The following is a 13177-nucleotide window of genomic DNA, read 5'->3' as shown; positions in this document are numbered from 1 at the left end:
TCGAGCACAGTGGGTTTCGATGATTAAGAGTGCAAGTGATGAGCGGGCCTTAGTGATCTTGAAGAACATCTATGACTTGGTGGGAGTCGAAAAGAGAGGTCTTATTTTATTTCCTTTGATCAGTTTGCAAAGGAAGAGTATAAGGGAGAGGGAAGTCTAATTCTGTGGCTATCCCAGATGTGTAAAACCTGATCTTTAATCCAGGATCAGGCTGATTTCTGAGCATATTCAAAAACCTTAAGAGAGGATGCTTCATCTCCATTGCCAGGGTGAATTTCATACGGAAAAGAGTTGGCAAGACTTTTGTGTTATACCTGGGTGGGTTTGAGCTAGCAAAATGTTCTGCAGAAATGTAGGTACATTGAGGATGTTTTCATGGAACATAAGTTACTAATGATTTCTCATTTGTGGTGTTTCTTTGAGAGAGAATGTTATTATGACTAGTTTTTGGGAGAGCAGTGATGGTGAGAAGGGGCCTGGTATGAACTTTGAAGATGGTCAATCATATTTATTTATGTGTCTATTTATGTAGTTGTCCATTGATATAGTGCACCTGGACTGGATTGTGTGAGGATGTTTTATAATATTACATTACATTAACAACAATTGGGTTACATTGAGATGGGGTGAGAAGAAAAACAGAAAATTAGAGACGACAGATTTCATCAGAGTAAAAACTTACAGTTTATAGAGATAGTGTGGGAATTAAACTAGGAATGTGAGATGGAGATGGATTAGTCAAACATTGAAACAATTTGATTTTATCACGTTCACACAACATGCAGCAAGGAGTCTATATGGGAGTTCGACTAGTCTGAGGCTGGGCGATAGCAAGTTCTATGCTGCAGTGGGTGCCTCAGACAAAGGATGTTTCTGAGCTCTTCTTAATTTAGGGGGTTCTTGAAGAATGTTTTCTGACTTCTAAGGCCTTGAACCACCGGAGAAGATGAGTAGATTGGGGTGTTTTTGTGGATGGCTGTATGCATGGGGCAGAAAATTCAGTGGTTGATAGTATTTGTAATGGGTAGCCAATGTAGGTGTCTCAATAGTAGGGTAATGTGGGTGAGTCTACCTGCAGAGTGACTGAATCTTGAAGCTGAGTTTAGGATAGCTCTGAGTGGAAGGGATAGATGCATGTGGAGCTATTGCTAAAATTCGAATTCCAAATTTGATCCTAGCTACAGCTAACTGTTGTTTTTGTATATTTTAGTGGAATGAGGTATCAGATTTTTTCCAGGTTGTTGGTGAGAGTCGGTGGCTTTACTCACATTATCCATGTGATGGATTAGTGTGTGGTTTGAGTTCAGGATGGTATTTAGGGATTTGGCCGATGGGGCTAATGCTTTTGAGAAGCCTTCTAGATGCAAAGATTGGCAATGATTAATATTGAGTTTGCTCCTGTGGACTGAGGAGAGGGGGGATTCTGTTTTCTCATGATTTAGCTGCAGAACATTTTCATGAATGCATGTTTGTAGCTGGAAGAAACAGTGTCTTAGGGTGTAGAGATCCCCAGTTGTTGAGGTTTTTAAACATACCTTGATATTGTCTGCATATTGGTGCAAGGTTACACCTGAAGTGTTGAGGATTAGCTAAGAAAATCCATGTATAGATTAAAGAAGTTTGTAGCTAGAATTGATCATTGAGTAACCACATACAGCAATTTGGTGGTGGAGGAGCTGTGGTCCCTGATCTTCACTAATAGAGATCTGTTGGTTAGGAAGTATTTGAACCAGGATAGGACCTTATCTCAGAAGCCCATGGGGTGTTTAAGAATCTGTAGTAGTCTTTGATGATTGAGTGTATCAAAGGCTGCTGATAAATCTTAGAAGACTAGTAGGCATGAGCCTTCTTTGTAATAAATGCGGAATATATTGTCCGGTACTTATAAAGTTGCAATTTTTATGCTGAATTTGGGGCTAAATGCTTGTTGATATTTTTCCAGGAGCTGTTTGTTAGAAATTGCTTTGCTTAGTTTGGTGGCTACTATTTTTTCCAACGCTTTGCCAATCCATGATAGATTTGATATTGGATGGTAATTAAATGCTTGGGTATGACCAAGTTTAGGTGTTATGGTTATCGAGATGATTTGAATGCTCTTTAGAGAAATGTTAATTATATCATAGTTGCAGGAGACATTAATCATATCGCACCATTTTTCCCGATACACATTAAGGAAGTTGGTCCCGGATTATTCTGGAAGTATTGTCATCGCTGAAGTAATTTGTCAGCCTTAGGTCTTTTATGGTTATTACCAGTTTCTGTATTGTGATGGATAAGAAAGAGTTCCAGGTATTAGAATATTTTGCAGAGACTGAATGAAGCACATGTCAAAGTTTCTTCCTATCAGTGAGAGTTTCTCTGTGAAATAATTGAGGAATATTCCACATTTGTTATTGGTTGGATTAATAAATTGCCTTGTGTGTGATGTTGCAAAGTGTTTGATGTGTCAAAACAGAGACCATGTGGCACTGGGAGTGGCCATTATTTGCTGCTGGATGTATGCAGATTTAGATGAGGATATAACAAGGTTGTGTTCTTTCCTTAATTTCCTGAGCTTTGATAGTGATTGAGGCTGCTTCAAATGTCTCCATCCTTTTCTACTTTCCTAAGCCTGCTTCTTGTATGGATGGGGATTCCAATAATTATAGTTGGCGAGGTCGACTTTGGGAAAATTGTGAGTTTTTGACGTGCAAGATCATCTCCAATAGCCGGCATGATTTTCACATAGTTGAGGGTAGCATCTGCGATTCACTTGTGAGGGTCCAAATGTTCAAACTTAGGTGCACTGTTCTTTTGGGCGGCTGTGCGGGTGACCCTTTTTAGTGGGCAGGTGACTCTTCAGTTTTTCAGAGGCTTGATTTGGGAGAATTGTAGTTAATAAGAATGAGAAAAGGGATAGGCCAGAGGTCAAACCTGTCTATATCAAAAAGAGGAAAGATGCTGACAAGACTGGACTCAATGTGTATGAGGTCAATAGATTTGCATTTAAAGTGGATAGGGAGAGTGAACAATTACCCGAGGTTGCGTATTGAAGTTAGTTTTTTTTATTGTGTTAGAAAACGTGTTGTTTGTATTTCTCCGAGCAATGTGGATATCTCCCAGCAATACATTTCCGAAAGACAGCATGTGGCTTTAGTTACAAAATGGGTTAGCTGTTCGAGAATTTTGGTGTTGTTCTTTGGTGGGTGATTGTGAATACGTAATGTAATGTCAGGTGAGAGAATAAAGTCTAAGTTCAGGCATTTGAAGATATAATATGGCTGTGCAGAGAAAGCTTTGCAGCTGATGGACTTTTTTTATTGCCTGTCAGTTCTGTGGATTGTGTAATTTTATATTCCTAGGAGATCTAGGATGACATTGGAATGTTTGTTTATCCATGACTCTGTGATGAAGATCGTGCCTAGATTACTTTCAGTGATAAGGTTTAATATTTAATTCTGATGTGCATTTGCTACCTTTGCTGATTAGAAGCATGCAGTGGAGGTGATTGTTTGTTGTCCAACTGACTACATTTACTCATTGTGTGGTTTTGTTGCAGGTGAGGTCTGAGATATTAGTGCTTTTCAGTGGGTGTTGTTGGTATTTTTGTCTTTAGTATGATGGTAATTGGATGTACGGTGGGCAATGGTGGTTGCAGGAGTTTTTGAGAGCTTGTGTAGGGTCTTCGCCTTGGTGGAGGGGAAACTGCTCTGCTGATAAAGGAAATAGGTTGAGTGAACTGAGTTAGAATGTAAGTGGTTGAGTATTCTAGTACTGGTAGGTCAAGTAGAAGTGTCAACTTGGTTTTGTTAAGGATGGTGGGCAGTTGACTAAATGTGACGTTTTTAAATACTTGGTAAAGTCGAATAAGCAAATTAGAATATACGAGTTCTTATGTTTCTCATAGTGTGCTTGGGTTAAGAGATTTGTGAAAATCACATTTTAGCTCATCAGGTATGTGAGTTACTTTTATTATCGTAATATGAAGGGATAACATTTCATTGAAGAAGTGATGGACCTTTTAATGTAATAAGGACCCGAAAAGAGAATCGTTAAAGAAGTAGATTGCAGCGGAGGTACATTAGACAATGTGAGGAGCTTTTCATCACCAAACTCGTAGGTTGTCAGACCAGATTTGCTTGTGTATATCTTAGGTTTTGAGTGCCAGGTTGAATATGGTTCCAATTGAATAGAAAAGTGTATCTGGGGTTTGTCACTTTGTGACCAAAGGTGGAGATGGTGCATTATACTCATTTGTGGGTAATGCTAAAGTAGGTTACCTCAGCAGATACAAATGCAATATTTGTCAATCTGGTAGTTGGTGCTTATGATGGAAATTCATTTTCTAGAGAGAGAGGCAGAGGAGGCTGGTTAGCTGACTGCAGGATGTGAAGAACTAAAGTCACTGGCTGATATATTATTCTTGTTTTAAAGATAATCCATGAGAAGGCATGATGGCGTAGAACCGTTGGAGTAATAGTTGACCCATGTATGAATTAAAAATAATGTGCTTTCTGTTTGTTACAATTTGTCAGTGTGTTTCTTTTTCTTTGAGCAGTGCCCCATTTCACAAACAAAGAGAAGGCAGGTGGAGTGGTGAAAGTTACTGCTGGCGGAAGGGCAGAGCTTATTGCAGAAACCTCTGAATCCAATGTCAAAGTGCTGTGGTACAAAGATGGCAAGGAGATCAAGCCCTCCAAGAAATATGCCCTTGAGGACAAAGGGAAGCCACATCTGCTTGTCATTGCAACTACCAAGAAAGAAGATGAGGGGATGTACACCTGCAAAGTAGGAGAGGACTCAATGACCATCAGCCTAAAGGTTTCAGGTAAGAAACGTACTTTTAGACGACAAAGCAAAGTACCTACTGTTCCTCTAGCACTTTACTGTGGGTCAAACATCTAAAAACATAAACAAGTGAATACGATTTCTAAAATGATAATTTTAGGCTATCTAAATAACTTCAGTAAATACTTGAATTTTACATTTTGTAGCCATAATACAACATTTGCTGACAATTCTAAGCTTATCTCCAGCAAGACAATAGTTTTGCTGATTATTGCAGACTGATACTTTGGGTCCAAACACCTGAATATGTCCTTAATAGTTCCATTTGAGAGTCCTGGAACAGTGGTTAAGTAGTTCTGGGAGGAGCTGAATTATGAATCAGACCCATGCAGAGAAAGGGCAAGAGGCTTCTGCCACGGAGCGCTGACTGGATTGGAGATCTTCAAGCGCTGAATGAAAGGACAGTATGGGCCATATAAGGAGCGACAGGAAAGGAGAGCTCACCCATACTGGAAAGAGGATAGCATCCCCCGAATCAAATCCCTACATGCTTCAACTAGAATTATGAACCTAGTCATTAAAATGGGTGATTTGTTAAAGGCGGAGAGAGTGTTAGCCCTATGTCGAGGGACTCTTACAAATACAAATATGGGCCAGGGGATGGCAAATCAACTTTCAAAGTACACTATTTTGCACCAACTTTAAAACAAAATTAGATGGGCCCAAATCCAAATCAGAAGTGAAAGGAATTTGTTGTGCCTGTGGCAGATAAAAGTGTACATACCAACATTCCATTGCTTTAGAGACAAAAATATAAACAAAGCCACAGAGTGACTTCATGTGGAAGAACTAACCCGGGATTTTGAGGATAAGTCCTGAAGTAATAGGCCACAGGCCAGCTGTCAGCTAGCCTCTTGCTTGCCCTGTCGCCTCTGTGTAACACAATGAGAGCAGAAGGCCACTCATGCTCACTCTTTCTTACCAAGGTAAGAGTGACTGGCACCTTTAGGATCAGGTGGGAGGAAGTAAAAGAAAGTGTTTCGGGGGAAAGAAGACTTGGAAAATTGTGATTAGTGTTGCTGGAAACTAGAATTACCTTTTACATGGCATGCAGGGCTGTGATTACTTTTTAATAGACCTGCAAGGAGTCAAAAAACCTCTAGCTGGGCATGTGGAGGCTTTCACTATGTATCATTGACCATACCTTTTGCTAGACTGGGAGATTGAACAATTCCAAGTGACGGCCTGTGTGGATTATGTTATCTGTCCACTGAAACAGTGTATTTTCACTAGGTGGGATATTAGAAGAAAAAAGACAGAGAGAGCAATCAGAAGAGATTTAGGAGGAATCTTCTTACAAGGGGGCCATGAAGATCAGGTGAAACTTTGCATCTCCTGTGGTTGCGAATAAATGGTACCCAACAGAAAAGTGAATAGGAGGTGGGCACACAACAAATCACACAAGTGATCACCTGGCTCTCTGAGATGCATATTTACTAATTTCGCAGGTGAAATAGTAAAATCGGCAATGGGTTTGTAGTGATGGCCACCCTGAGAAGGTAGTCACCAGATACTCTTTCCTCAAATCTGAAGGCTTGGAGAAAGGAGTATCGATTTTGAGCAGCAGATTATGGTGTATGCCTTAGTACTGCACTACCTAATGAAGGACAACGAAAAATGCAGTACATCACAAAACTATGACACAGTGGATCAGAGGATTGAAGATTCAGTATAATTCCTCCAAAGGGAGACAGGATCACTAAAGTCTGCATGACATATTGTTTGCTGCATTCCTACGGTTGGTTACTTTGAGATATGTCTAAAACCTTTAGCAATACATGTATCTATTGTAACCCAGGGGACATAAAATGATATTTCACTTGAATAAATACAGATCTTAGATGTACTAATTCCTTTTTGTGTCAATTCTACCTTCTCAGTGTCTTACATGTACTAAATCCTTTTTGTGTCAATTCCACCTTCTCAGTGAGGGAGATATTGGAGACCATAATTATATCACTGCTCCAGTATGTATGATACTTGGTAAATTCGCATCCACTTGGTGACTGAAAGACACACATAGTCATTCCCTATCCCATTCAGTCTTGCCTGTTGATATCTTGTTGTTGTGCAGGGATTATACCTTCCTCTTGTATTATTTTAATGGGATCTTGAAGGTTCACCCACAATCTGGTGACTGTGGAGTCTCTACCTTACTCTAAGTGCCACATTGATGTAGGGGATGACACCACTGAAATGGGTCATTATGTTAAGGGCTTGGGGACTCTCGCAGGATGAATCCTAGACATATGCATCTAAACATGTAAAACTAGAACTACTCTGGTGGTTGCTTGCCTGAATATTCATTGGGAAAACCTGAAAGGAAATTAGTTTGTAGCCTGCAACTAGCCTGATTCTTCACATATCCTACTGACAAACACTCTTCAATTTCTGTCAGATAGCTCTCAGAAGCAAATGCCTTTATCGCACACCTCATATACGCTACATTGAGCTCTTACATAGCTGCAAAGTGTACGTATAATAGGCCTCCAACGACCCAAAAAGCCTCTTTGAGAGGCAATACCAAGTTTCAGACCTTACACCACTTAGATTTCATGATTTAAAAACATGCAAATTAATTATTTCATAGTCACTACTGAAAATATCCAGCCCATAAAATACATTTCAATTCAGCTTCTTTGTTTAATTGGGATCTCGTTACATGAATAGTCTGATGCAGTAATTATGTTCATGCAGAGAGCATTTGTGATTTCATGAGGTCAAGAATTTTAGGGTTTCCTGCTTTTTAATTGGGAAAAGACCATTTAATAATGTTTGCCTTCTGCAAAACCTATCTATATTTGAATGAAAAGGGCACTTCATAAGATTAACACTGAATATGAATGTTAATGTGCATCCTTACCACACAAGATCTAATGCACAGGTCTGGAGTATGACATGTGATGCTCAATGAATGCTGCTGGTCTCTTGGTTAAATCTGTGCAGCTGGCCAACTTGGCCAATGAAACCTTGCAAGATTGTGGTCATTATTATTAGTAGCTATAGAGGCTATACATCTTATCAAGCGAAGGCTGTGAAGCCTTTGCGTGCTGTCATACAATTGGATTCATGAGTACTGTTGGATTTAATTATTTGGGATATCCTGCTTCATGAATTGAGTTTGTATTGCTCTTCTGGTGGAAATTATGCTGCAACCTGAGCCTAATGCCCTTAGACCACTGGGCCAGCCCTTGAACTCTAAAGCAATATTCCATTTGAACGACTATCAATAATTGATATATTGGTGTATCCTTTACATTATTGGTAAAATATGTTAAACAATCCAGGTTGCTTGATAGAACCACTAACAGACTAATTAAACTCAGAGAAATGCTCCTGTTTCCTTATACCTTAAACTAATTGGACCATGCGCTGTTCTCAAATATGTAACAAAATACCCAGAAAATGCCACCATAGGACGTAGCAACTACCATTGTGTATCCGAATACTCAGTGCATCAAATATTGTGACCCTGCAAATTTCCATGCATTGCCCACTAAGTGCACTTTAGGTGTAGAAGCTCATTTCCATAAGGCAGGTGGCCTGTCTAGTGTCATTACCACTCAGAACTGAAGAAGTAGCAAACAAATTGCCAAATGTTGGCAGGTATAGTTTTTGTTTTTTTTAGTTCACAAATTGTTTTATTGGGAGTTTAAGAGATGATCAGCATGTAAAACAATCGTAAGTACAAAGTAAATAATACATGAAGGAAATAAAGAGTGCATGATGGAGGCGAGCTCAAAGAAACTGGTGAAAGTGCACATAAATTATACATACAAGATTACATATAATAAATCAAACAAAGTAATAAGATACAATAGCGTTGCAACAGTTCACTGATATGAAGGTAAGTCAGCAAGCAGGCCTACTGGATATATACGCACGTATTAACAGCCTTGCCATAATAACGTAGGTTCAACAGGCGATCATGGTGGTTTGTGTAAGTCAAAGTATTCATCCAAGGAGGTCCAGAGTTTCCTATGTGGGGGGCGCCAAGGGGTAGAGGCAAGGGCTAAATTATCGGCTCCTCTGAGATTGGAGACCCAATTAAGCCAGTGGGGAAAGGAGGCTTTAGTAGTGTCTTTCCAGTTGTTTAATATGATCTTAACCGCCGCCGTCAGTAAAAGGTCAAGAAGGGCTTTGTCATTATCATTGAGTGTGATGGCTTTGGTAAATCCCAACACGAGGGTTGAGAATTCTCTCGGAAGCGAGACATGTAAGACTTTGGTGACGAAATCAAAGATTCTGTCCCAGTAGGTGGTGACACATGGGCATTTAAGTATTAGGTGTTCGAGATCCCCACTTTCTTCTTTGCAATTCCAGCAGGTGTCGTCGTCCCTAATGTTGTGTAGGAATAACCTCTTAGGCGTCCAAAAGGCTTTGTGAAGAAGCCAGAACTTAGTTTGGGACAAAGTGGGGCTGATTTTGTGACGTGTGGTGGATTCCCAAGTTCTGGCCCACTCTATTTCTGAAGTTGGTGTGGACGAGTAGGATTCCCAGAACACTCTTAGGGAGTCAGTCAAGGTGGAACTTTGTGGGCGGATTAATTTGTAGATTCTCGAAACTTGATGGCCAAGTCTATTGAGCGTACTGAGAAAGTCGGGGAGGGAGGGGGTGAGATCACTTAAGTCTGCTTTTGTGAGTGCCACTTTGATGTGTAGGAAGTTATAGAACTCCATGCGTTGGAGCTGATATCTATTTTGTAGTGCACTAAAGGGGAGCGGTGACGAGCCCTCGTAGAGTTGGTGTGGAAAGTGTATCCCCTTGGCTATCCATGTGGCGAAGTGCAGTGGTTTCCCCTTATATGTTAGGGTATTGTTCTGTCAGAGCGATTCCCATCTCGATTTCCGGAACTGGTGTGGTAGGTGTTTGCTCACTTGGAGTAAGGCCGTTTTGGTGTTTTTAAAGATGGGGCATGAGCCTAGGTTGGGGCTAATTTTAATGGTGAGAAGGGTAGAGGGGTCAAGGCCTTGGAGGAGGGATTTTTCCACGGTCAACCACACCGGGGTGTAGTCCGACTGTGGCGTTAACCAATATGAACCTTGTCTGGCTAGAAAGGTGGTTTGGTATAGCTTAAAGTCCGCCAGATTAACGCCTCCCAGGTTTTTGTCTAAACGTAGTTTTTTAGGCTAATCCTGGCTTTTTTGCCTTGCCAGAGGAAGGAGGAAATCAGTTTGTACAGTTTGTTATGGAATTCTTTGGAGAGGATGAGGGGTAGCATTGTGCTGAGATAGTTGACTAACGGGGACACCATCATTTTTATGGTCTCCACCCGACCCCACCAGGTGATGAACCGGGGAGACCAACCATCAAGTAGGCGTTTAATTTTGGTAAGGGTAGTGGATTCATTGTGTCTGAGTGTGCTCAGAAGGGAGTCAGTAAATTCCAATCCCAAGTATTTAATAACATCCGTTTGCCATGCTAGTCCCGAATCTCCTAGGACCTCCTTGGTGGTGTGGACATTTAGGGGCTTGACTTCAGATTTGTCCTTATTTAATTTATAACCTGATAGGGCTGAGTATTTACCGATTGAGGACATGAGACCAGAGATAGATTTAGCGGGGTCTTCTGTAGCGATTAAGATGTCGTCAGCGTAGGCTGCTAATTTTACCCGAGTGTCTCCGAAAGAGACTCCGGCGATTTCATCGTTGCGCATGATATCAGTTAGGAGGGGTTCAAGGGCTAGGAGGAAAAGTGCTGGGGAGAGCGGGCAGCCTTGCCTGGTGCCCTGGTAGAGTCGAAACGGGTTGGAGAGGGTACCGTTGATTGCAATTCTGGCTGACGGGGAGGAGTATAGGGCCATCACCATTTTGATAAAGGATTGACGGAGGTTGAAACTATGCATACATTGTTGGAGGAAAGACCATGAGACCTTATCGAAGGCCTTTTCTGCGTCTAAGGTTATCGCCACCATTGGGGAGGTAGAGATCTTAGCTTTTTCCAATAGGTGACACAGTAATCTGGTGTTGTCGTTCGACATCCGATGTTTTAGAAAGCCAACCTGTGCTGGGCTACTCAGTTTTGGGAGGAAACAATTTAATCTATTCGCTAAGATTTTGGCGTAAATCTTGCAGTCAAGGTTTATCAAAGAGATGGGGCTGTAATTCTTGGTTAGGAGAGGGTCTTTACCCTCCTTGGGGATGACTATGATTGTGGCTTCACTCATCGAGGGGGAAACGCTTCCACTGGTCGCTGTGGAGTTAAAAAGGGATTGGAGCGCGGGGTTGAGTTGGTTAGTGAAGGCTTTATAGAAGGCCGCGGACAAGCCGTCGGGCCCGGGGCCTTATTGCTCTTTAATGTTTTGATGGCCGCTGTAATCTCTGCGCTTGTGATGGGGGACCCTAGTTGAGACTTATCGACTTCTGATAGTTTGGGGAGTTGTAGGGACGCAAGGTAGTCAGTGCAGGCTGTCATGTCCAATGTTTTATCGTTTTTGTATAGATCTTCGTAGAAGGTTTTGAATGTCTCAAGGATTTTGGATTCGCTGGTATGGGTGTTGTTTGTGGAGTCCTTTATCGAGGAGATGGTGGTTAGTCTCTGTTTATGTTTGAGATATGAAGCAAGGAGCTTGCCTGCTTTGTTTCCCTCACATAATTTTAGGGCGTTGAAGCGATTGATCCATACACCCGCTCTCTTACTAGTGATGGTGTTGTACTCATACTTCTTTTGGGTCAATAGGTCTAGGGATTTGGAATCGAGGGGATTGGATTTGTGGTGGGATTCTAGGAGCCCGATCTGTTGTTCCAGTAGTTCTAGGTCCTTATTTAATGCTTTATTAGTTTTAGCTCTGATATTGATAACGACCCCACGAATCGTAGCCTTAAGTGCGTCCCATAAGGTATTAGGTGCAGTGTCTTGAACATCTTTAGTAACAAATATTCTTCGATGGCGTTAGCTATGAGTAGTTTGTTAGAGGGGTCGGATAGGGTTTCCTCGTTAAATCTCCATCTTCTAGGGGGAAGAATTGAGCGGGAACCAGCAAGTTTGGTGCGGATACAGGCGTGGTCGGATACTAATATAGGGGCTATTTCAGTTTCCTCTATCAGGTGTGTGAAGGAGCTTGAAATTAAAATGAAATCAATGCGTGAATATGACTTATGTGGGGCAGAAAAGAAGGTATAGTCTCTACCATCTGGATTTTGGAGGCGCCGGGAGTCTTTTAGGCAGTATCGCTCACAAAGGCGTAAGAGGGCTTCGTGTGATCGGGAGGAGTGAAACATGCATTTGGATTGTCTGTCCAATATTGGGTCCAGGGGTAGATTGAAGTCACCCCCCACTATTAGTAGATCGTCTTGTGGGATGTGTTCTAACGAGCGAGAGACTGAGTCCCAGAATTCAGGGTCATCAGAGTTGGGGCCGTAGATGTTCACCACATGTATAGGGTCATCTTCCCTTAGGAGGTGTGTCACCGATAGTCTTCCCATCCTGTCATGTGTGTGTGAGACTAGGGTTACGTTGGATTTTTTCGCCAGTAAAGTGATAACACCGCCTTTTTTGTGTGTCGCGGGGGAGCTCAGTATGTGCAATGCCCATTGTATGTTCAGGAAACGTAAGTCCTCCTCTGATAACTTGGTTTCCTGGAGTAAGATGACGTCCCCTTTTGTTTTAGCGAGGTATTCGAAAATTTTCCGTCTTTTTACCGGGTCGTTAAGCCCTTTGACATTCAGGGAGATTATGTTAAGGTCGTCTGCTAATTATTTGGCGCTAGACATCACTGTGAGTCTTACTCGCTAAGGATTGATCTGGTGGAAAAAGCGTTTAGTGAGCGGGGTGTCGTGGTTGCCCGCGTGGGTCGAGTGGTGGGTGTAGGCCTTGACTTATTGTAAGCATAAAGTATAGACTGCATAATTCAGTGTATGGGGATGCAACTTTAAGTAAAGGGTAAAGGTTACAGCATGTAGTCAAAGGTGTCTGTGCTGAGAAAAAGTGAGTGCTGTACCTGCAAAGAACAAACATAAGCAAAAAGCAATACAAAATATAGGTAGAATCTCTTGACGTCTGGATCATTTTAACCCTCTGTAGCTCCCTCCCAACCAGTTTCACCCAGTGTCCCCCCCTCCTTCCCCCCCTCTCCTCCCCCCAAATACGTACGTTGGGAGTACGACGACAGTACCTTGCTAGGTAGAACAGGAGTAACCTTAACAAAACATAGTAACATTCCCAGTAGTGGAGTAAATTGGGAGAATACAGTCCTGCTGTAAGAGCCGGAGTAACAATATTAAACCATCCAAGCCATTTTTAAAATCGGCAGGAGGGGCTAAGGTTGGGAACCTATTGTGTGAGCACATTGGCACTATTTAATAACTAAACAATTAGTGAGGATGTAGGTTGTCCAGGTCTAGGTGATAAC

General features: G+C 41.7%; 1 protein-coding gene across 1 annotated transcript in view; it reads left to right on the top strand.

Moving 5' to 3' along the window:
* The window catches only part of OBSCN (obscurin, cytoskeletal calmodulin and titin-interacting RhoGEF), a 2124484-nt gene that overhangs the window by 175913 nt on the left and 1935394 nt on the right, over window positions 1–13177 (top strand). Inside the window, exon 8 of the mRNA XM_078665296.1 lies at window positions 4538–4807. Coding sequence (XP_078521422.1) covers window positions 4538–4807 — 270 coding nt within the window. The remainder of the gene's footprint in view (window positions 1–4537; window positions 4808–13177) is intronic.

This window comes from Lissotriton helveticus, chromosome 10, assembly GCF_964261635.1.
Source record: "Lissotriton helveticus chromosome 10, aLisHel1.1, whole genome shotgun sequence".
NCBI lineage: Eukaryota > Metazoa > Chordata > Amphibia > Caudata > Salamandridae > Lissotriton > Lissotriton helveticus.
Note: the sequence above shows the minus strand (reverse complement) of the source record. Positions and strands in the feature narration are given on the sequence as shown.